Source organism: Macaca mulatta, chromosome 5 (genome assembly GCF_049350105.2).
Source record: "Macaca mulatta isolate MMU2019108-1 chromosome 5, T2T-MMU8v2.0, whole genome shotgun sequence".
NCBI classification, from domain to species: Eukaryota; Metazoa; Chordata; class Mammalia; order Primates; family Cercopithecidae; genus Macaca; species Macaca mulatta.
Window position 1 is genome coordinate 157,998,801 of NC_133410.1, and position 26,217 is coordinate 158,025,017.

The window sequence follows — 26,217 nt, forward strand, 5'->3', positions numbered from 1 at the left end:
CTCACGCCTGTAATCCCAGCACTTTGGGAGGCTGAGGCGGGCGGATCACAAGGTCAGGAGATCGAGACCATCCTGGCTAACACGGTGAAACCCTGTCTCTAATAAAAATACAAAAAATTAGCCGGGCGTGGTGGCAGACGCCTATAGTCCCAGCTGCTGGGGAGGCTGAGGCAGGAGAATGGCGTGAACCTGGGAGCGGAACTTGCAGTGAGCGGAGATCACGCACTGCACTCCAGCCTGGGCGGCACAGCCAGACTCCGTCTCAAAAAAAAAAAAGAAAACCAAATTGCCCCAAAACTAGAAGCATAAGACAACAAAAATTTATCTCACACCATTTCTGAGAGTTAGGAATCTGGGTAGCTTTACTAGGTGGTTCAGGCTCAGGGTCTCTCATGAGACTGCCTTCAACCTCTCACTAGAGCTGCAGTCATCTGAAGGATTGACTGGAGGCTCCATTTCCACATTGTATTACTCACATAGAACTCAGTGCCTAATTTGTGTAGGCAGAAGGTCTCAGTTCATCACTGCATACACCTCTCTAAGAGCTGCTGCAGTATCCTCGTGACATGGCACCTAGCTTTCCTCAGAGCAACTTACCCAAGGGAGAGCAAGGAAGAAGCCAGACTCTCTTTTATGATCTGGACTCAGAAGTGAAGTACCTGCTATATTCTATTGGTAACACCTGATACACTATGAGAGGAAAATACACACAAGCATGAACCAAGAACCACATCTGTGGAGCCATCTTAGAGACTGGCTACCACTCTTCCTGAAAACCCTATATAAGATCAACTGCCTGCTTTGCTCAGAGATCATGCTTAACCAGTATAATGCCCCATTATTTAAATATATAGTAAATTCAGATTTATGGGTTTTATTTCAGATATTGAGTGTTAGTGTCATCCTTTTTTTAATTTCTAGATGTTCTTCCTCGATTTTTTGAAGTTTCTCATTTGGAAGTATTCCATTTGACCCAGGAACCAACAACAGTGCTCACTGCGCCTACTTCAACCAAAACTCTGATAGTGCTTTGTATCTGCTAGAATGTGAACACTTCTATGGCAGGTATTAAGCCTAAGTTATTTCTCAATCTTTATTGCCAAGTATATAGTAGACACTCAGTTAATATTTGTTAAATAAATAGATGCAGAAATCATAACGAAATATTAATCTTCCAAATTTTACCTCACAAAGTTAAGCAATATTGAGTGGTGGATTGTTGTAAATGTACAACTCATATTTTCTTTATCTAATAGACCTGGTGCCATCTTAATATTTTCTTACTCAAATGTTTCCAACATGCTTGGTGAAGCTGGGTTCGGGAGGTAGGAGACACATCTCTGATTTTATCATTGAAGTTTAAGGAAAAATGGAATTCACATAGAACACAACCATTTCATTAAATGAGAAAGACCTAATTCATCACCCTAATACATTTTTTATAACTTGAACATAGTCAAAAACTTTAGCCAGATACAATATGGCAATCATTTTTATCTTACTGTTGGATGATTCATGTAAGTGTAGCAAGTGTTGAAAGTTTGAACCAACTCAACCATGTAAACATAAAACATTTCTTCAATCAACAATTATAATTACCATGAAAACACATTCATATCCATTTGCCACTACCAAAGAAAACCAAAAAGGACATTAGAGAACGTGACATTGGAGGCTGATGGCAGTGTATAGTAGATAAAATACGGGATGAATGGGGATATACCCAAACAACTTTTCAAGTCCTATTTGGTATAAAATATATTTTTCAGTGACTATATTATTCATCTCAAGCAAGCAGATACTCTATAGGCAAAGCATGACATTGACCTAAACATAGTGCATTTAAACTTACCCAAATTAGAATAGGCCATTTCCTATACTTGAGCAGATATAAATGATATAAAATATATAGAGCTCCTTTCAAATGAGAATGTAAGTTTTTTACAGTAATTAATCCTACAGAACACCTCAAAGAATAGGCTCAAAATTAAGCTTAGTTTTTGACAAGAGTAACAAATGTCTATATTCTAAATAAGCAAAGGAAAACCAGGACAAGTCAGGATAGCAAATTTAAGAAGGCAAAATAAATTATATACACATCAAATAGTTACAAGAAAATATGACAAAAAGTTAGATTAAAAAATACGGGCAGAAATCCAAGTAAATGCTGGGATGTGTATTTTTAAAAGTCTTTAAAAAGTGCAAAAATATAAGCAGAACTAGTAGTAGCTAAGATTACATTCACAATAAGTCAAACATGTATTGGATTATCATGTTGTATTCTGAGCTTCATCCCTTAAAATAAATGAGAAAATTGGAAAAATGTTCAGAGAGAAGTGCCAAAAGGGATCAAGGATTAGAAGGAGGGATTCTGAAGAATACATTAAATAGCCCATTTTAGAAAATAGAGAGTCATAATAATCTATGCATAACCTTTATTTTGTTGTTAGTGAATAAGTTTCAACTGCAATAAAGGATATATAAGAAAGTCTTATGTTACAAAGTAGAAAATTCTTAAAGAAGATCACCAAAAATCAGCCTTGACTGTCAAGGATGATTGTCTAATTGCTGGAATCTTTAAAGCTAAGATAGATTCTAATTTAGCAAATGTATATCAAGTCTAGACTAAAGGCAGTGAAGCAAACTAAATTACATAAAAAATACCTTGTACTTTTTTAATGGGGAAAAAAACAGTAATTAGGCCAAGAAATCAGGTTCCAATATTAATTATGTAATTTAAATAACCATGTATTCTAAGGGTAAGTAAAGTGTATTATATGAAGTGCTGGAAATGATATGAAAAAGAAGTAGCAGAACTATAGGTCATTGATATTACTCAGCATCTGAACTAATGAGAAACTTGACAGTAATACAATAATACGATTTCAGTTAAAATGGACCATTGGTTTAGGAAAGTGATTTGATCATTCATTTGTATTCCCTAAATGATTTTCTTGAAAGATAATAGCTAATCCACCCCTTCAAGGTATCTCCATTAGAATTCCAAGAATTATAGGCCTAAAATGCTCCTTAATATAATCTATAGCTTCAAGGTTAAAAATTTATCAAAGTCACAAAAGCTTAACAAAGGAGAGAAACAAGTTGAGCATATTTGTGATAGTCCAGAGGGTTGCGGAGCTTGAGGACAGACAGTGCTTAAAAAAAAAGACAACCAAAAGTCAGGAAACAACAGGTGCTGGAGAGGATGTGGAGAAATAGGAGCACTTTTACACTGTTGGTGGGATTGTAAACTAGTTCAACCATTATGGAAAAAAGTATGGCGATTCCTCAAGGATCTAGAACTAGATGTACCATATGACCCAGCCATCCCATTACTGGGTATATACCCAAAGGATTATAAATTATGCTGCTATAAAGACACATGCACACGTATGTTTATTGCAGCACTATTCACAATAGCAAAGACTTGGAATCAACCCAAATGTCCATCAGTGACAGATTGGATTAAGAAAATGTGGCACATATACACCATGGAATACTATGCAGCCATCAAAAAGGATGAGTTTGTGTCCTTTGTAGGGACATGGATGCAGCTGGAAACCATCATTCTTAGCAAACTATCACAAGAACAGAAAACCAAACACCGCATGTTCTCACTCATAGGTGGGAACTGAACAATGAGATCACTTGGACTCAGGAAGGGGAACATCACACACCAAGGCCTATCATGGGGAGGGGGGAGGGGGGAGGGATTGCATTGGGAGTTATACCTGATGTAAATGACGAGTTGATGGGTGCAGCACACCAACATGGCACAAGTATACATATGTAACAAACCTGCACGTTATGCACATGTACCCTACAACTTAAAGTATATTAATAATAAATAAATAAATAAATAAATAAATAAAAAAAGACAACCGAAGATATGTTAAAAGACTAACTTTCCAAAATAGCCTTTCTAAAACTAAGTGTGACAAGCCATATATTCCTGGAAAAAAATTAAAGACCTGTTTTTTACTTGGTCTAAGATTATAAAATTATAATCTAGAGGAAATTCTTTGTGCCTATTAAGCAAGTTGAAATTATGACTTATGCAGCATTCCAGTTACGATCAAGCCACTATTCTAGGAAATATGGGATATAAAAATATGGTTGTACCAGGTATTTTTAGAGAATGTATGGTCCTCATACTAGGTACTTTGTTAGCAACTCATGCCATTTATGGAGCATTCGTAACTATTTAATCATTGGTTCTTGCTGTTGATAGATCTCTGAATTTACAGAGTAAAATCAATAAACAGGAGTACCTACATTGTAGAGTATTAATGTTGGAACACATAATAAATTCCCAAAGCTATCTTCCCTAAAATGTTTATAGTTAAGGAGTTACTCAGTTTTAGGAAGCACTTCTGTAATAGACTAATCTTTTTCAAGGCAAATGTTGCAAATCTCTTGTCAGTCAATTCAATAACAATGTAATTCAAAAAGATTCAAGGCTCTGGTCACTTACCCATAGAAAAAGAAAAAAAATCAGCAAAAAGCTTAGAAGACAGAGTTTGAAAATAACAACACAATGCCACTTGCATATTTCCTTTTAATTTGTTTTATTTTAACAAAGTGTTTGCAAATAGACTGTAAACAGCAAACACAAATAGGTATAGGTCACCTTCTGATAATTTCAGGTGGAAAATTGCAGAGAAAATAAATAGCAGTCAGGTTCTTAATTCATTTTATTAAACCCAAAACTTTCAACTTAAGTTACTCTTTTTCATAATTTTCTTTCCTTTTCTTTCTCTCTTCTTCCTCTAGGCTATTACAGAACTGAGCCCTTAAATATACCTTTGTATGCATCAGTCCAATGATATTGCACTGAATTTGTGACTCTCTTTAAATAAGTTTTAAAATGCAAGTTTTAAAGCTTCAAGAGAAAACATCTTTTAAAAATACTACCAAAATAAAAACTTCCCTACCTTGGTTCTTTAATATTTATGTTTTTAACTTGCTTTTTATAGATTTATTGAGGCATAAAATATATACAATAAACTGCATAAAGCGTAATATTCAATAACTTTTTACTTTGTACATCCATGAAATGATAACCACAATCAAGATGACAAACATTTCCATCACTCTCAAATTTTTTAACCCATCACCTCTCACTTCTACTTCCAATCTTCATTCTCAGGTAGCCACAGATTTGTTTCTACTCAGTTTGCATTTTCTAGTATTTTACATAAATGGAATCATATAGTATGTGCTCTTTATTGTCTGGCCTCTTTCACTCGCATACTTATTTTGAGATTCAGCTATGTTGTTAGTGTATCAAAGGTATCCAGGTTTTTTCTTTTATATTGCTGAGTATTCTACATAGATATATCACAATATGCTTATCCATCCATCTGTAGGTAGTTATTTGAGTTGTTTCTATTAGTTTGAGTGTTTTATAAAAATGTTTTATGAATATTCATATACAAGTTTTTGAATAGACATATATTTTCTCTTCTTTGGGATAAATATGTAGAAGTGTAATGCCTGGTTGTATGGCAGGTGTATGTTTAACTTTTTAAAAAAATTGGCCAGGTGCAGTAGCTCATGCTTGTAATCGCAGCACTTTAGGAGGCAGAAGTGGGCAGATCACTTGAGGTCAGGAGTTCAAGACCAGCCTTGCCAACATGGTAAAACCCCGTCTCTACTACTAAATATATATATATATATATATATATATATGAATTAGCTGGTTGCGGTGGTGGGCACCTGTAATCCCAGGTTCTTGGGAGGTTGAGACACAAGAATCACTTGAACCTGGGAGAGAGAGGGTGCAGTGAGCCAAGATTGTGCCACCGCACTCCAGTCTGGGCTATAAACTGAGATTCTCTCTAAAAAAAAAAAAAAGAAAGAAAAGAAAAAAAAGAAAAATAAAATAGATAAATAAATGCCAAAATATTTTGCAAACTGTATTTACCATTTTATATTTGTAGTAGCATGATATTAGTGTTCTGGTTGCTGCACATCCCTGCTGACACTTGATATGACCAGTCTTCTTAACTTTAGCCATTTTCGTAGATGTATAGTGATATCTCACTGTGGTTTAATTCACATTTCCCTATGGCTAATGATGGTACACATCTTCTTATGAACTTTTTGGCCATTTATATAAATGATTCTCTTTTAATTTTGTGTTTATTTTAAAACATTTTACTTATAGTAAACTTCATTCCTTTTGGTGTATGATTCTATGGGTTTTGACTTATTTAAAATCATGTCATCACTATCATAATCAAGATACAGAATGGTTCCATCACCCTAAAAACTCCCTCATGCTGCCTCTTTGTAGTAAAACACTACCATCAAATTTAAACCCTGGTAATCACAGGCCTGAACTTTGTTACTATAGGTTTGCTTTTTCCAAAGTGCCACTTAAATGGAATCATACCATAGCCCTGGATTCTGGCTTCTTTCACTTAATATGATACATCTGAAATTCATCCATGTTGTGTGTATCAATAGTTCACTCCTCCATTTTTACTGCTGAACCAAATTTTTATGGATGAACCAAATTTTGTTTATTCACTCACCAGTTGAAGAACAGTTGTGTTGTTTCCAGCTTTTGGCGACTTTGAAAAATGCTGATTTTATATATATATGTATGTATGCGTATATATATGTATGTATACACACATATGTTACATATATAATATATTGTATATATTTCCTATTTATATATATTACAAATATGTGTGTTTTGTGTAAGTAAATGCTTTCAATTACCTATTCCTAGGTAATTGCCTAGGAATAGAATGGCTAGGCTTTATGACTAGAATATATTTCATTTATGAGAAAGTATCAAAATATTTTCAAAATAGCTGTATTATTTTGCATTTCCATCAGTAATGTGTGAATGTTTGAGGTGTTCCACCTCCTTGTTTGGTATCATTAGATTAAAAAAATTACTTTAGCCTTTCTAATAAGTGAGTAGTAGTATTTCACTGTAGTTTAAATTTGCATTTCCGTGATGACTAATGATGCTGATCATCTTTTCATGTGCTCATTTGCTATCTATATATCTTTTTTCACTATTCGGCTTTGCAAAACTGCAAAGTTAATTTATAGAAAAATAGTCTTTTCAACAAATATTGTTGGAAAGTTTGTGATATCAAAGTATTAAAAAAAGAACTTCAATTTATATCTTGAACTACATACAAAAATTAACCCCAAATCAACCACACACTAAAATATAAACCTAAAACTATAAAATTTATAGAAGAAAACCTTGTTGCTACAATCCAGGCCAACACTTCTTGGATATGGCAGCAAAAGCATGCAATAAAGAAACACAGTAGTAAATTGTACTTTATCAAAAGTGAAAACTTCTGCTCTTCCAGAGATACTATTAAAAGACAGAAAAGACGAACTACAGACTGGAAGAAAATATTCACAAAGCATATAAAGGTTAACTTATTTGTATTCAGAATATGTAAAGATTCTCAAAACTTAATAAATAATAATATGAAAATGATCAAAAGTTTTGAATAGACACTTCAACAAAGATATACAAATAATAAATACATGAAAATATGCCAAATAACATTGTTTACTAGAGAAATGCAAATTTAAACCACAAAGAGCTACCAACATACATCTATTAGATTGGCTAAAATTAGAAAGGCTGATTGTACCAAGTGTTGATACAGCTGTGGAATAAATGCAACTCTTATATCTCTGCTGTGGGTGGGTAATATGAAATGTTATAATGACTGGAAAACAAGTTAGCCAAGAGAAATGCAAGCACATGTCTAAACACAGTCCTGAACAAGAATGTTCATAGTAGCTTTACTTGTAGTAATGCAAAAGTGAAAACAACCCAAATTTCCATCAACTAGTGAGTAGACAGGCACAATATAGTTCCACTATTCTAGTGGAGGTACAAAAGCACAAAACAGTCCCTTTTTAAATTGCAGGCATAGTATCTAAGAAGTAAAGAGAACATTCTATAGGATCTATGTATCATCCCACATCATCTATGTGATGAATATAGTTATATATATTATAAGATATCACTTATTTATAATAAAAAATAAGGCTCAATATCTTACCTATATGTTTATAACCTTCTTCCCCATTTACTATGGGTCTCAACCAAGTTGACTTGAGTAGTGTACTGTTAGGCACGTGTGCACCTTCAGGAGGATAGAGTGTAAATAACATTTCAATTGCTTTGGACTTTTTTATTAGTTCAGAATATTTTTCTTTGCCATCTATAAAGAAAAGAGAAAATATATAAAATTTGAGACATTTTACAGAGTGTCATACTTGCTTCTTTTAAGGGATGCAAATTAAAAACTATTTAACAATTTGGGTACAACAGGTCACACTGAAAACATTTTTTTTTTTTTAGTCAAAGTTACTTTACCAAAAATCTTCTTGTTCAGTTAATTCCAAAAACTAAAGAGTAAGGGCTTTACTAATATCATCTTAAACCACTATCAGCTTAAAGCAGTATTGTTAAAGCTGTGAAAAAAATTAAGATATCCAATGAACAGCATTCACATTATACATTCTATAGTATAACCATAGATTCTTACTTTTAACTTCTGTTAAACAATGGAATCAGATTAATCTGACAAAAATGTTGAGTAAATATAGAGTTCCATATATTGGAACTACTAAAGGAATTAATATTCCTAGGTGAAGGTTTTTAAGAAAATATAAAATGCATATTGCTGTGACTGAATTATTTTTATCTGGCAAACATTTGTATAGCACATATTATGTGCAAAGAATTATTCCTAGTGCTTTAAAATATTAACATATTTAATTTTCATAACATACCTATAAGGTAAGTCCTATTATTATTTCCTTTTACATGTAGAAATTGAGACCCAGAGAAGTTAAATAACTTGCCTAAATTTTACAATCTATAAATGATGCAAGTACGCTTCAGATACCTAAGGAAGCTCTTATTTGCAAATGAATCTTTGTCAACTGAACATGGCCTGTATTAACTAGTAGCTGAGAAAACTGGAATTAAACAATAATTTAAATTATATAGTGAAAAATCTCTGGTATGCCCATTGGACCTCCAGTTTGTAATTCTAGTTTTTGGTTGATAAGCCAGGGTCCTAAAATTCAACAAAGCAGTCTCGTGAGGACTTAAAGTGACTCTGCCTAGAAACATTTTAAAGAAGAGACACTAATGTAAATCTCCACTTAAAACTCGATTACATATATTTCCTTCCTTTCCTCTTAGTCTTCTTTATTTTGTTACATGTCATATTTTCTGATAAAGTGAATATAAGGCCATATGACATGATTTGATGGCGAACAGTGTGCTAGGTATCCATCTATTGCCTCACAAATCCAAATCCATCCTTCACTGTCCTGCTTGGGAGGTTAGAACGCTTCTTCCTTGCAATACGGTATGATTTTAAGTATAAAACAAATTGGGCAATGGAGAGAACTGGACAATGAATGGGTTCTTTCTGGATCTGGTGGGTCTCTTAGCAGGCGCCTGCAACTTCTCCGGCATCTCAGAGGGCACTCCGCTCCTCCCACCACTGGGCACTTCCTAGAGAGTTCCACCAGCGCAGCACCTTCCTATGAATGGCTTCCCATTGAGTTCCACAATGTGACATCACCTTACAGACAGTTTGCCACAGATCTCCAGAATGGCTTCTCCATGAGTGTCACTAGAATGCCAGCTCAGTGTAGTCCCCCATTCACTGACTCCCCATGGGTGGCCTTTGTAAAAATTTGTCTTTCTTCAGGTGCTCTGCCTCAGACCAAGTGGTCCCTATATCTCCTCTTGTCAATTAGAGTTCTTTTACCCCTTAGTAGAAAATCACATTTACTCCAATCTCTGTCGTAGTTAATAACTACTATATTAGACTTTTCCTGCTTAAATTACTATGCAGTTTCTATCTGCTAAGTGGACCCTAACTGATACAGACAGACCTGGGTCCTAATTCTTAATGGGCTTTGAAATATAGTCATGTGCTGCATAACAACATTTCAGTCAATGATGGACCAGATATAAAATGGAGCTTAAATGCCTAGTGAAGTCCTGGCTGTGGTGACATTGTAGCACAATGAATTACTCACATGTTTATGATGATGCTGGTGTAAACAATGTTACTACACTGCCAGTTATATTAATGTACAGAACATGCAACTATTTACAGTACATAATACGTGATAATAAATGGCTGTTAGTGGTTTCTGTATTTACCATACTATAATTTTTAACATTATGTTACGGTGTACTCCTTCTACTCAAGCCTGTAGTCCCAGCACTTTGGGAGGCCGAGACGGGCGGATCACGAGGTCAGGAGATCGAAAACATCCTGGCTAACATGGTGAAACCCCGTCTCTACTAAAAAATACAAAAAAATAGCCGGGCGAGGTGGCGGGCGCCTGTAGTCCCAGCTACTCCGGAGGCTGAGGCAGGAGAATGGCGTAAACCTGGGAGGCGGAGCTTGCAGTGAGCTGAGATCCGGCCACTGCACTCCAGCCTGGGTGACAGAGCGAGACTCCATCTCAAAAAAAATAAAAAATAAAAAAATAAAAAAACCAAAACCTGTAAAACAGCCTCAGGCATGTCCTCCAGGAGCTATTCCAGAAGAAAGTATTGTTATCATAGTAGATGGCAGCTTCATGCTGCTATTGGCCCTGAATATTTTGCAGTGGGACAAGATATGGAGGAGAAAGACAGTGAATATTGACGATCCTGTGTAGGCCGAGGCTAATGTGTATGTTTGTGTGTTAATTTGTAATAAAAAACTAAAATATCTGTAGTCCCAGCACTTTGGGAGGCCGAGGAGGGTGGATCACAAGGTCAGGAGATCGAGACCACGGTGAAACCCCGTCTCTACTAAAAATACAAAAAATTAGCCGGGCGTGGTTGTGGGCGCCTGTAGTCCCAGCTACTCGGGAGGCTGAGGCAGGAGAATGGCGTGAACCCGGGAGGCGGAGCTTGCAGTGAGCCGAGATTGCGCCACTGCACTCCAGCCTGGGCTGGGCGACAGAGCGAGACTCCGTCTCAAAAAAAAAAAAAAAAAAAAAACTAAAATATATATATAAACAAATCCTAAAATAGAAAGGGCTTACAGAACAAGGATGCAAACAAAGAATATTTTTTTACAGTTGTACAATCTATTTGTGTTTTCAGCTAAGTGTTATCACAAAGTGTCAAAAAGTTACGAAGAAATTTAAAAGTTTATAAGGTAAAATATAGTAAGCTAAAGTTAATTTTTTACTGAAGAAAGAAAACATTGTTGTTACAAATTTAGTGTCACTTAAGTGTTCAGTATTTATAAAGTCTACAGTAGTGTACAGTCATGTCCTAGGCCTTCACATTTACTCACCAATCACTCACTGACTCACCTAGAGCAAATTTCAGTCCTGTAAGCTCCATAAGTGCCCTATATAGGTGTATCATGTTTTGTTTTGGATACTGTATTTTTACTGTACCTTTTCTATGTTTGATGTGTTTAGATACACAAATCCTTACCATTGTGTTACAATTACCTACTTATATTTTTCATATGCCTCAATATCAGGTCAAATAAAATGCCTACACTAAAATCTAAGTAGAGGTGAATATAGAACTGCCACTTTCTCCCACTAGCTTATCCTGATTGAAGACTAATAGAAACACATGAAGTCAATGGAGTGTTGAATTTGCAAGGAAAACGTAAAGATAAATGTAACATTAGACATATATTGAAGGTTTGTAGCTTAGAGTCTTGCTAATGCCCCATTTTCCAATTGGTAGTGTCAATGGAGTCTTGTAACTTACACAAACAAGACCTCATGATTTTTTAAATGATTGTACCTTCTTTCATAATTGCAAAGTTAACTACAAATAAACATATTTTCATTTGAAAGGCATATAGCTGGTAAAACTCTGTTCCTTATTTTTCATTACGCATGTCATCCCAAGACAAAAGCAGGAATTTAATTTGTTTCTGATATTAATAATTTTTGCTGTTTATGGACTACTTCTTTTTGATATACTAAGTCAATATTGCCATATGGGATTTAGATGTAGCAACACACTACTCTTGAAACTCAAAAGAATAAGAGCTCTTCCTTACCCCTACCTCACTAGGCCACATACGCAATATCTGAAGTTTTTTGAATTAACAAATGGATAGAACATAGTTGCCGGTATTTATTGAGAATTTAGTATACAACAGGTGTGCAAAGCAGGTTATACACATTTGCTAATTTAATTCTGAAATCAGAATATGTTTAATTTGCTGAGAATCCTATGAAGTCAATATTACCATACATCACAGCTCAAGATACTGAAGCATAGGAAGGTTACAGGGCATTTTCAAGGCCTTCCAGCTGGTAAGAGGTGAAACCAGAATTTATTCCCTATTCTGTCTAACTTCAAAGCCTGTTTTTTAAACCACAATGCCATATTGTTTTAACCAATGGTTCCTGGTATCAAGAGACTGTTAGCACTTCAATGGTTACGAGTCAACTGGTGGTCTCTCCTGTTGCTAATCACCCTTCCAATCTTTTCAAATCCTTCTACAGCTATACCTGTAAAGTGTACTCTGCTGGTCAGCCCTCTGAGAGCAGCATATAGCTGTTTCCTGGAGGTTTACTGATGTTGGTCTTCTCCACAAAAATTTATTTTGTAGCAGCTATTGAAAAGCCCTCAGGTCAAAACCACCATTTGTAAACTGATGATAGCCCTCTCAGTTCACTAAGAATAACGGCTAGTATAATATCCCACAGTATGAACTCTGCACCACCTCTAGCTTTCCCCTGCTTCTCAGATAAGTGAGGCTCGTTATGCTTAATATTCAGGGTAGATGAGGAGTTTTCAGAGAACTCAAGGTAGCCCTTCCCTTCCTCTCCCAAACAGTGTACTGTGTTATTGAGAGCTTGTTGCCTCCCTCCTGCAGAGCCTGGAGTATTTAAGGCAGTGGTTCCAGGGCTGTACTTCAAGAATCACAGTGATTTTAAAAATAAATAAATAAATGTTAGAAAATTGACATAAAGATGGCAGACAGCTTTACATTCTGCTAAGTGGGCATAATAAAAAGAAAGAGCATCTATTGTCACAACTGTTCCTCTTTTTGTATGTATTACTGAAGAATATTTCAACACTCAAAATGCATGGGCAAGAACATCTCAGATGAAAGAACAATAATTTACATTGAACCATGGAGATTCCTAAATTTCTAGGAAATTTTAAAGTTTCAAGTTCTTTCTAATGTGCCTGCCCCTTCACACAAATGCCAGCACAGACACAATACTTTAAAAAGGGCAAATGTATAAATTATTAAGGTCAGGACCAGTTCTAAGTGTACCAGGGAGACTTGGGTGACTAACAAAGCTTAAACCAGAATGGTAGGGCTAGTTACTGAAGTCAATTTTTAATAAGTATTTATAAGTACAGATAGAAATAGCCTAATCCTTTATCTTTACCCTGTACTGGTCCTATTAAGTAACTAAATTTATCTGCAAGGTTTAAAAAAAACATATTTTATAGTTTTCATACTAATACAAAGATCACAGGTTAAAAACAATGACAACAGGTAGATGTTTTCTTTCATTGTGAATGTTATGCATTTACAATTAATTAGCAATGTAATGAACAATATTTAATAAATAATGAATGATATTCATTAAATTGCTAATGCATCCTTCATGGACTACTAGCCAATACTGTGAGGTTTTTAGTATGGAGTTTTCACACGTGAGTTTGAACTGGTGGACAAATAATCTATAACCTAGTGTAAATGACCAGTTTTTAAATGCTGTACTTTTAATATCTTGTCAGTGTTCAGTTAAAGCACTTTAAGTTGCATTCATTTTCTTTGATTTGAAATAAGTGAATGTCATACTTTTTGTCATGCCATTTTTATCTAAGTTTATTTCTGTTCATTAGTAATATTTAAAAAGGAGGACACCAGGTTATCAATATGAAAAATTATGTACTTCTTGAACAAGGAAAAAGCGAATCCAAAGCAGCCCTATTCTTAAATTAATGAAACTTTCTTACGTTTAGCTTCTTTTAAGCTGAAAGATCATTCTTAAAGATCAGTGATGAAGGAAAACATTAAGATTAAGATTCAAAACCAAGGGACAAAATGGTTAAGAAGGCAGTTAAACGATATGCCAATAAATAATATGATCTGTAAAAATAAATGCTAGGACTACTGATCTCATATTACAATGAAATACCAACATTGCATAATTTAAACAAGAGTGAAAATGTTCTCTAACCCTTGACTAAAAGTAAATAACAATACAAAATGAGGATATGAATTATTTAAAAACGTTAAATTATAGCAAATATTACCACCTTTAAATCTCTTCAGGTCATGAAACAGGCACATATTTTAAATTTTGCCAGAATATTCTTCACTATACATTTAAATGTTAAATGTATGAAAATTGTGCTGTTGATACATACCTTTATAAATCCAATCAAAATGCTATTTTAGAGTAGAAAATTAGGGAATCACAGCTATGTGATTGTTCAATAATCAAACTACAGTTAGTTCAAAAGGCTCATTTCTTCAGTGGAATAGAGTTCATAAAGAAATATACTAACATTTTAACTTTATTTTCATTCTGTATTTACTTATTTTTTGCTTGTTTGCTTAATAAACAACTTAAATAGATTTTTAAGTATTCGATATAGAAAGCTAACTTTTTCCTTTTCCTGTCTTCAAGGGCTTTAGATAGAAACACAGATCATATCACTATATATAAATAAATTTTATAGCTGCCCAAAACACTAAAATACTTTTAGTTAGTAATTCCAATAGAATTATAAGGATTCCTTAGGAGTGGCATTTTCTTTCTTCTAAAAGCATGTGTGTGTATGTGTGCATGTGTGTATAAGTGTGTCTGTGTCCTTGGAGTAATACAAACATTATCTCAAATTATTAAAGTTATTAATTTTAAGTACTCTATTTTAAAAACATAAATATTTTTATCCCTCAGTCTCAACATGGGTAGGTTAAATCCATTAATGAGACTTTGCTCTAACTAAAGACAAAAGACTAAAGATAAATGCTCCTTCCACTTTAGTTACATTTATGAGAGTAATACAATAACACAAAAAAATTCTTAAAATTTAAGAGCATAATGACAGTTTTTATTGGGCTCAGCATACATAATCCACAAGATATTTCCTTTCACTTTGTTGGGAAGATAACTTTAATAAAAAAATTTCCCTCACGGGTCAGATGCATGAATTTCCAATTAAGTATAGCTATTCTTTTTTTTTTGAAATGGAGTTTTGCTCTGTTGCCCAGCCTAGAGTATAGTAGCTCGATCTGGGCTCACTGCAACCTCCCCTTCCTGGGTTCTAGTGATTCTCCTGCCTCAGCTTCCCAAGTAGCTGGGATTACAGGCATGTGCCACCACAGGCGAATTTTTTGTATTTTTTTTTTTTTTTTTTAGTAGAGGCGGGGTTTCTCCATGTTGATCAGACTGGTCTCAAACTCCCGACCTCAGATGATCCACCCGCCTTGACCTGTCAAAGTGCTGGGATTACATGCGTGAGCCACAGCACCCGGCAAGTGTAGCTATTCTTAATTGTTAAATCAAATTTGAATTACCCAGTCCTTTTGTTTTTCTTGAGACAAATCACATCACTTTGGTTATTGTTCTATATCTTTAAGGGGCAGAGGGCAATTCAATGAATTTTTAAGCTATTCATTACTAATATCAGTTTTAAATGTATTTTGAGCTAAACATTGCAGTTAATTACACAGTTAAATATTTTAAGTATTATTTTCCCATACTATTTATATCCCTAAGAAAAATTGCAATAATTGGCAGTTGACTATAACAAGCTTAGGTTTACGCATTTACTCCACAATTACATTAGCCCTGACATGCAAAAATATATACATATTTTTTTCCTTTTATTGTGCTTAGGCCTTTTTCTAGATTCAAGAGGCAAAAGTAATACCATGCTATTTCAGTAAAAAACGAACTCCAAACAAGTGAGAATTTTTCCTGATGGATTTTTCGAACTGAATTCCAAATAAATGTGTTTTATAAACTTAAGTATTATTTTTTTAAATAAGTGCTGTCTTTCAGAATTGAGCCATTTTTAAATTTTTTAGACTTCATTTTCCAGACTTATTTAGATTTCTCAATCCTGTTAAAGATTCCATAATTTAAGGCTTGTTTATTGATTATACTAATGTTAAGATTACTTTAAATTCTTTCCGAAATATGACTGGATACAAGTCAGTTTATAAATGGAAGAATTTACTTAACAAATGTACAATTTCCTGGCCCTGATTTATTTATATGCATTAATAGGTAATCAATTTCCTAGCTAAAAGAGACACAATAATAGCAAAGTTTTTCTCTTTTCCTCTCCCACAATGCCAAAATAAAGTATATTTTAATCAACCAAAAATATAAATATAACTGCATCTTTACTGAAGCATGAAAATTCCTACAACTTTCAATAACTTTAAAGAATATATAACAGAAACAATAAAATTAACACCTAAATAAAAGAGACTGTCTAGAATTGACACATCTAAATATGGGTGAAGCCCTGGGTATAATCTGTTGTGATGCATAATTCCTCTCCATTTATGGACCTGTGAAACTCAAGAATAAGTTATCTGCTCACAGAATACCTTGATGAGACAGGAATAAGCAATTCCCATTCAAAATGAGATAAAATAAAAAGAAAAAGGGTGACTGATCCCAAGTCATTCTAAAACCCAGCTGGGCAAACTTGAGAACATTTCTGAGTCTGAGAATAATCCTCTGTGGTTTTCAGCTCTGCCCTCTTAAGTCATCCTTCTTTTTTCATGAAAAGTAGCATGGGTTAGCAGCTGAGTCATTTTAATAGTCTATTTCCTGCCTGTACACTTTTGGGAGTCCAGTAGCCTTCTTTCACTTAATAGGGTTTCTGTCCCTTTTGGTCCAAGCTGGCAGTGTTCCACTGATTTAAAATTTTCGGAAATCCTGAGGCCTCATGTGTATTATGGGAATTCACTTCATTAGACAAGAGACTTCTCCACAAATCTTTCCTGTATAATCCCATTGCTATGATTTGAATGCTTGTTTTCTCCAAAATTCAGTTTGAAGTTTAGTTGCCATTGTGGCAGTGTTGACAGGTGGGACTTTTGGGAGGTGATTGGGCCATGAGGGCAAAGCCCTCATGGGTGCGATTAATGCCTTAAGTTCAGCCCCTTTTTGTGCCTTTGCACTTCCACCTTCCACCATGTAATGATAGAGTAAGAAGGCCATCACTTGTTGCTAGCACCTCGATCTTGGACTGTCCAGCCCCCATAATTGTGAGAAAATACATTTCTGTTCATTATAAGTTACTCAGGCTCAGGTATTCTGTTATAGTAGCACAGAACAAAAAAAGAAAAGTATCTTCATTTCTAGCTTCTGCTTGGTAACTAATGAGACTTGTGAGTCACACATTTATTCTTTTCAAAGAGCCTTTGTGTGACTAAATTCTCTTTTTGATCTTTCTGAGGTATCAGCAAAACGTTGTCCAGCAGTATCTCAGCTGCCCCTCTAGAATATGCTTTCCTGATAGTGAATCTCCATTTTAGCATTTTTCACAGTCTGGATGGATTGGAATGTCCCAAATCATCTCATCTTGGTTCCTTTTTGTGCAACAGTACTTCTTTCAAATGCAATTTCCCCTAGCATTTTACTACAAGCAACAACAACAAAAAACAGGCTGCACATTCAATTCTGCTTAAAACTGTTCTCAACTGAATGTCCAAGGCCATATCTCAAAAATTCTCCTCCTATGTAACTGCAGGACATTATTTCACTAATTAAGCTTTCTGCCACTGTATAACAAGAATCTCTTCTCATCCAGTTACCAATAGCATGTTCCTAATTTCCTCCTGGGCTCTCAATTTTAGCATCTTTAACTTCCATATTTCTACTGTCTGTTTATAATTATATATTCTCTAAGGTAATTTAGGTTTTCCCTACCATGCTCCTCACTTCTTTCTGAGTCCTTATGAGCAGAGTCTTTGACATCCATAATTCTACTAATGGTCTGTTCAAGGAAATCTAGGCTTTTTCTGTAAGGCTCCTCAATATTCTAGCCTCCACACACTGGTCAATTCTACATTTTAAGATAATCAATATTAGTCAGTGTTCAACTGATATAGAGGAAGAACTAGCAGGCTATTTCTCAATACACACACACACACACATGCACACATGCACACACACACACACACACACACACACACACACAGAGAGAGAGAGAGGAATTTATTGCAAGGAATTGGTTTATGCAGTTGTGTGCTTGACGAGACAAGTCCTAAGTCCATAGAGCTGGCCACCAGGAAAAGCAAGTTGAAACTCTTGTGCATGGCAGGTATTACTATTCACAGGCAGGATTTCTTCAGGAAAGCCTCAGTTCTGTTTTAAAGCCCTTTCAACTGGTTGTACCAGGCCAGCCCAGATTATCTAGGATAATCTCCCTTGCTCAAATCAATTGATCATGAACTTCAATCGAATCTACAAAATACCTTTTGCAGCAACATCTAGATTAGTGTTTGATTGAATAACTGGAAATCGTAGTCTAGTCAAGTTTGTACATCATAAAGTTCACGACAAGCTTAATAAACTTAAGTATATAAAAAGTGTCCTTTGGGAATCCAAATCACTTCCAACAGGCAATAACAGCTGGCTTTAGATTTTCCAAAACAACATTCAACAAAACAAGAAAAATACCTATAAAGTTCTGAGAAAATTGTGTAATCAAAAGTTTTATATGAAGCCAAGTATAAATACACCAAAAAACATTCTCAGAAAACATAGCACCTACAACCTCTTCTTGGAATACAACAAGATGAAACACTAAATCTTGTTAAAACAGAGCCAATAAAATTGAACTAAAATAACTAAAAAATCAAGAGGCCTCAGGTATAACTCCCAATGCAATCCCTGCCCCCTCCCCCCTCCCCATGATAGGCCCCGGTGTGTGATGTTCCCCTTCCCGAGTCCAAGTGATCTCATTGTTCAGTTCCCACCTATGAGTGAGAACATGCGGTGTTTGGTTTTCTGTTCTTGTGATAGTTTGACGAGTTGATGGGTGCTGACGAGTTGATGGGTGCAGCACACCAACATGGCACAAGTATACATATGTAACAAACCTGCATGTTATGCACATGTACCCTAGAACTTAAAGTATAATAATAATAAATAAATTTTTAAAAAAAAGACAAAAAAAAAAAAAAGAATCAAGAGGCCAATGGTAAAACAGAAAGGAAGGGAAGAGGAGGGGAGGGGAAGGGAGGGGAGAGGAGGGGAGGGGAAGGGAGGGGAGGGGAAGGGAGGGGAGAGGAGGGGAGGGGAAGGGAGGGGAGGGAGAAAACTGGCAAGCATTCAACACATTTAAATACATCAGACTACAAGGTCAAACAACTGTAAGACTTGTAGAAAAAGTAAAAATGTTAGAATCCTTGAAAATATTTTTAACTATTAATTTTTTTCATATAGGGATATGTTTGGAAGGAGAAGTAAAAGAAAGCTTAAATGTGGTAAGTTTCTTATTTTATTAGTAGGATGTCAGTAGAGGAGATTGATAATTTAGGAACTACTTTAAGTTTCTAATTTGTAAAAGTATTCATTAAAAGGATCAAAAATAATACGTAATAATTCCTGATAAAGCTAAATTCCCAATGCATAACACAGTATTTTAGCCAGACATATTGCTGCCTTCAACAATTTAGAGGTTTGGCTATCAATTCAAAGGAGAAAGATTACATATATTTATATTATCATCTTCTATTATCCAGATGAATTAAAGACATTTGGAAAGACATAGTGTTTTTTTTTTTTTTTTTTTTTAATTCTCATGGCATACTTTTAAAAAATGAATGTGTAAATAGCACACTTTTTTCTATAGCATATATAAATTTGTCAAAATTATATATGATCAAAGTAAACATTTATCAATCAGGTTATCTAACAATTTGCATTTGGGAGAAAAGTGCTGTTTGGGTGATATATTTCTAACATTTGAGATATAGTAAATAGTAAATTTCTCTGTTTTTTGCATGATGTTTCCTGGAAATATAAGACAACTTGGGTTATTTCCCTTTGGATTTATTCTAAAAGAGCAAGATTAATTGCTTGAATAAAGATAAGCTCACACTATTTATAATGCATCATATACTGTGTATGCAGTCCACTGTGCTGTACTTAATTTCTTTCATAGGATAACAAGCTTAAAGGATAAAGAAAATTGGAGACCAGCTATCACTCTATTAATGGGGTTTTAAAGAATATTTCATTAAAAAATTATATGAGAACTGAAAGAAAAAAACAGATTAGCAGGCACCAAGATAAAATGAATTGAAGGAAATAATGAACAGGTTGTTTTTAGTGGTCCATGGCAAATTGACAGAAGATATTAGTTAAATTGATAACAAATGTGAGCCTAACATATTGTATTGTCTTGAGGAAATAGGGGAAAAGTTCATATAATGTAGTTCAGATAATACATTGAAATATTCTTCAGAAATAGAGCAAAGAAGAAAAGATGGATGACTTTGACTACATTAAGATAAATAACTACTGTTCATTAAATGATCCCCTTTCTGTCAATGTCCATTCCCTTTTGGGTTGGAAATACCCTTTATAAGAATTGTGTCTAAAATATATAATATATAACACACTGTGACTGGATCATAGTTACAATGTTCATTATTTTCCTTTAACCCTGAAGCATGATCAAGAGACATTTTGTTGACAATCAGCTCTTCCTTGTGAACAATATAACCTGTGGACAGGCCTTCAGGGGCACTTCTTTGTTGAACATTAGTGTGGTCTTTTTGGTTCAAAGACTAGAATCAGTCAAATATAAGTGACTGAAAAAAGTGGTGGCCAAATGGGCAACAGGGCTGTCAAGGTAGGGTAAATCTGGATTCCTGAACAGGCTCATATAAGTTAGTTGTAACCACATTTAGATATAAATATTTATGTGCATCCCTCAGTTTTAGACTTAAAACATGTACGTAGTTATTTCTCATATAAATTATCATGCTTTTTAGTTTGTACACACTTGATACTCCAGGTATATAATTTAAAAATTAAGATTGAAATCAATATAATAAACCATCCACCTGGTAGTTAAAAATATGATCCTAATAAAAAGAACATGGCAAGATCAAATATACAGCTTCACTTTCTGGTCAAAATGATAACTTACATAGAAGCAATTTAATCATTCTGCTAAATGTTGCCTGTGCTTAGGCTAATTGTTATCATCATTGGGCAGTAAAACAAAAGGTTTCATGAGTTCGGCCTTTCTATCTGTATCGTTACTCTATGCAGCCCTTTCATAACAGGCTAACAGCTGTTTCTCAGATTATTTACCCCAAAATCTGGGATCTTGATTCCAATTTTTAAAGGGATGTTTATGTTTCAAGCAGCATCAACATGTTTTACTTAAAATTGCACTTGAAAATAAAAAAGGAATATCATTTTTTCCCTGAGAAATACAGCTGCCCATTCATTTACTTTGTCATATGACCTGCTTCTGATCTGGTTTTTTTAAAAAATGTTTTTCCCTATATTTACTCCCATGAGGTTTAGATCAGTGTTACAAACTAAAGAGTAACATCTACTTCTCAATTGTGTAGCGTTTTCCCTCAAAAATCTTGACATTATTTTATCTTACTTTCAGATAAATCACCAAGGACTAAGAACAAATATGTGAGAATTATTATATTCATACTATGTAATGTTTTGAATAAAATTGTCATGTTACTGACTTAAAATACTAAAAATATAGTTCAAAGCTTTTTTTTCTTTTATTAGTTGTCCTGAGAAATTTAGAATAAGCTGTTCACACTGTCTCATTTGGTGACTCTTATGAACTCTGAGATATATTTATAAGGAAACTATCTTTAAAAAGGAATTTATTCTTGAGCAATGAAACAGAATGGATTCTTTGCGGTAAGCTAACTGGTCCATGAAATAATTCAATCCATGATGCTACTTTTCTTTAATATGCTCCATTCAAAAGAGCTTACTGGCTCAAATATGAATAATACTTAAACTTTTGAACAATAATAGAAATTTATGTGAATGATACTATTATTTTATTAACATGTTTAAGATGCAAAGTGTCCTTTTTCTGGAGAGGCACAGGCATGTGGGAAAACTCGAGAAATTATTACAGCAAACTAAAACATAGAATTTTTTATGTAACACCAGGATCTTAATATTAATTACATTTGGAAGCAGTTGAGAGAAATAATGGGTCATACATTTACTCATTTATTAACTGTAGCATTACTTATTTCAGGTTAAAAATTCAAATTAAAAACATTATACATTCTTATAAATTATACATATATATGTATTACCATGAAGCATTCCTTTATTAGAACATTTCATTTAAAAATTCAGGGCAAAAGAGGCGGAGCAAGATGGCCGAATAGGAACAGCTCCAGTCTCCAACTCCCAGCGCGAGCGACACAGAAGACAGGTGATTTCTGCATTTTCAACTGAGGTACTGGGTTCATCTCACTAGGGAGTGCCGGACAATCGGTGCTGGTCCGCTACTGCAGCCCGACCAGCGAGAGCTGAAGCAAGGCGAGGCATCACCTCACCTGGGAAGTGCAAGGGGAAAGGGAATCCCTTTACCTAGACAGGGGAACTGAGACACACAACACCTGGAAAATCGGGTAACTCCCACCCCAATACTGCGCTTTAAGCAAACAGGCACACCTGGAGATAATATCCCACACCTGGCCAGGAGGGTCCCATGCCCACGGAGCCTCCCTCATTGCTAGCACAGCAGTCTGCGATATCGTGGCAAGGCAGCAGCCAGGCTGGGGGAGGAGCACCCGCCATTGCTGAGGCTTAAGTAGGTAAACAAAGCCACTGGGAAGCTCGAACTGGGTGGAGCTCACAGCAGCTCAAGGAAACCTGCCTGTCTCTGTAGACTCCACCTCTGGGGACAGGGCACAGATAACAACAAAAGCAGCAGAAACCTCTGCAGACGCAAAAGACTCTGTCTGACAGCTTTGAAGAGAGCAGTGGATCTCCCAATACGGAGGTTGAGATCTGAGAAGGGACAGACTGCCTGCTCAAGTGGGTCCCTGACCCCTGAGTAGCCTAACTGGGAGACATGCCCCACTAGGGGCAGTCTGACACCCCACACCTCACAGGGTGGAGTACACCCCTGAGAGGAAGCCTCCAAAGCAAGAATCAGACAGGTACACTCACTGTTCAGCAGTATTCTATCTTCTGCAGCCTCTGCTGCTGACACCCAGGCAAACAGGGTCTGGAGTGGACCTCAAGCAATCTCCAACAGACCTACAGCTGAGGGTCCTGACTGTTAGAAGGAAAACTATGAAACAGGAAGGACACCTACACTAAAACCCCATCAGTATGTCACCATCAACAAAGACCAGAGGCAGATAAAAACACAAAGATGGGGAAAAAGCAGGGCAGAAAAGCTGGAAATTCAAAAAATAAGAGCGCATCTCCCCCAGCAAAGGAGCGCAGCTCATTGCCAGCAACGGATCAAAGCTTGACGGAGAATGACTTTGACGAGATGAGAGAAGAAGGTTTCAGTCCATCAAACTTCTCAGAGCTAAAGGAGGAATTACGCACGCAACGCAAAGAAACTAAATATCTTGAAAAAAAGTGGAAGAATTGATGGCTAGAGTAATTAATGCAGAGAAGGTCATAAACGAAATGAAAGAGATGAAAACCATGACACGAGAAATACGTGACAAATGCACAAGCTTCAGTAACCGACTCGATCAACTGGAAGAAAGAGTATCAGCGATTGAGGATCAAATGAATGAAATGAAGTGAGAAGAGAAACCAAAAGAAAAAAGAAGAAAAAGAAATGAACAAAGCCTGCAAGAAGTATGGGATTATGTAAAAAGACCAAATCTACGTCTGATTGGGGTGCCTGAAAGTGAGGGGGAAAATGGAACCAAGTTGGAAAACACTCTTCAGGATATCATGCAGGAGAACTTCCTCAATGTAGTAAGGCAGGCCAAAATTCAAATTCAGGAAATACAGAGAATGCCACAAAGATACTCCTCGAGAAGAGCAACTCCAAGACACATAATTGCCAGATTCACCAAAGTTGAAATAAAGGAAAAAATCTTAAGGGCAGCCAGAGAGAAAGGTCGGGTTACCCACAAAGGGAAGCCCATCAGACTAACAGCAGATCTCTCGGCAGAAACTCTACAAGCCAGAAGAGAGCGGGGGCCAATATTCAACATTCTGAAAGAAAAGAATTTTCAACCCAGAATTTCATATCCAGCCAAACTAAGTTTCATAAGTGAAGGAGAAATAAAATCCTTTACAGATAAGCAAATGCTTAGAGATTTTGTCACCACTAGGCCTGCCTTACAAGAGACCCTGAAGGAAGCACTAAACATGGAAAGGAACAACCGGTACCAGCCATTGCAAAAACATGCCAAAATATAAAGACCATTTAGGCTAGGAGGCAACTGCATCAACTAACGAGCAAAATAACCAGTTAATATCATAATGGCAGGATCAAGTTCACACATAACAATATTAACCTTAAATGTAAATGGACTAAATGCTCCAATTAAAAGACATAGACTGGCAAACTGGATAAAGAGTCAAGACCCATCAGTCTGCTGTATTCAGGAGACCCATCTCTCACGCAGAGACATACATAGGCTTAAAATAAAGGGATGGAGGAAGATTTACCAAGCAAATGGAGAACAAAAGAAAGTAGGGGTTGCAATACTAGTCTCTGATAAAACAGACTTTAAACCATCAAAGATCAAAAGAGACAAAGAAGGCCATTACATAATGGTAAAGGGATCAATTCAACAGGAAGAACTAACTATCCTAAATATATATGTGCACCCAATACAGGAGCACCCAGATTCATAAAGTAAGTTCTTAGAGACTTACAAAGAGACTTAGACTCCCATACAATAATAATAGGAGACTTCAACACTCCACTGTCAACTTAGACAGATCAACGAGACAGAAAGTTAACAAGGATATCCAGGAATTCAACTCATCTCTGCAGCAAGCAGCCCTAATAGACATCTATAGAACTCTCCACCCCAAATCAACAGAATATACATTCTTCTCAGCACCATATCGCACTTATTCCAAAATTGACCACATAATTGGAAGTAAAGAACTCCTCAGCAAATGTACAAGAACAGAAATTATAACAAACTGTCTCTTAGACCACAGTGCAATCAAACTAGAACTCAGGACTAAGAAACTCAATCAAAACCGCTCAACTACATGGAAACTGAACAACCTGCTCCTGAATGACTACTGGGTACATAACGAAATGAAGGCAGAAATAAAGATGTTCTTTGAAACCAATGAGAACAAAGATACAACATACCAGAATCTCTGGGACACATTTAAAGCAGTGTGTAGAGGGAAATTTATAACACTAAATGCCCACAGGAGAAAGCAGGAAAGATCTAAAATTGACACTCTAACATCACAATAAAAGAACTAGAGAAGCAAGAGCAAACACATTCGCAAGCTAGCAGAAGGCAAGAAATAACTAAGATCAGAGCAGAACTGAAGGAGATAGAGACACAAAAAACCCTCCAAAAAATCAATGAATCCAGGAGTTGGTTTTTTGAAAAGATCAACAAAATTGACAGACCGCTAGCAAGACTAATAAAGGAGAGAAGAATCAAATAGACACAATAAAAAATGATAAAGGGGATATCACCACTGACCCCACAGAAATACAAACTACCATCAGAGAATACTATAAACACCTCTACACAAATAAACTAGAAAATCTAGAAGAAATGGATAAATTCCTGGACACTTACACTCTTCCAAGACTAAACCAGGAAGAAGTTGAATCCCTGAATAGACCAATAGCAGGCTCTGAAATGGAGGCAATAATTAATAGCCTACCAACGAAAAAAAGTCCAGGACCAGATGGAATCACAGCTGAATTCTACCAGAGGTACAAGGAGGAGCTGGTACCATTCCTTCTGAAACTATTCCAATCAATAGAAAAAGAGGGAATCCTCCCTAACTCATTTTATGAGGCCAACATCATCCTGATACCAAAGCCTGGCAGAGACACAACAAAAAAAGAGAATTTTACACCAATATCCCTGATGAACATCGATGCAAAAATCCTCAATAAAATACTGGCAAACCGGATTCAGCAGCACATCAAAAAGCTTATCCACCATGATCAAGTGGGCTTCATCCCTGGGATGCAAGGCTGGTTCAACATTCACAAATCAATAAACATAA

The 26,217-nt window shown here is 35.6% G+C and overlaps 1 protein-coding gene across 1 annotated transcript in view; it reads right to left on the reverse strand.

Annotated features, from left to right (window-relative positions):
• Positions 1 to 26,217, reverse strand: part of IQCM (IQ motif containing M) — a 407,761-nt gene that overhangs the window by 78,347 nt on the left and 303,197 nt on the right. The window contains 1 exon segment of the mRNA XM_078002318.1: positions 8,058 to 8,219. Coding sequence (XP_077858444.1) covers positions 8,058 to 8,219 — 162 coding nt within the window.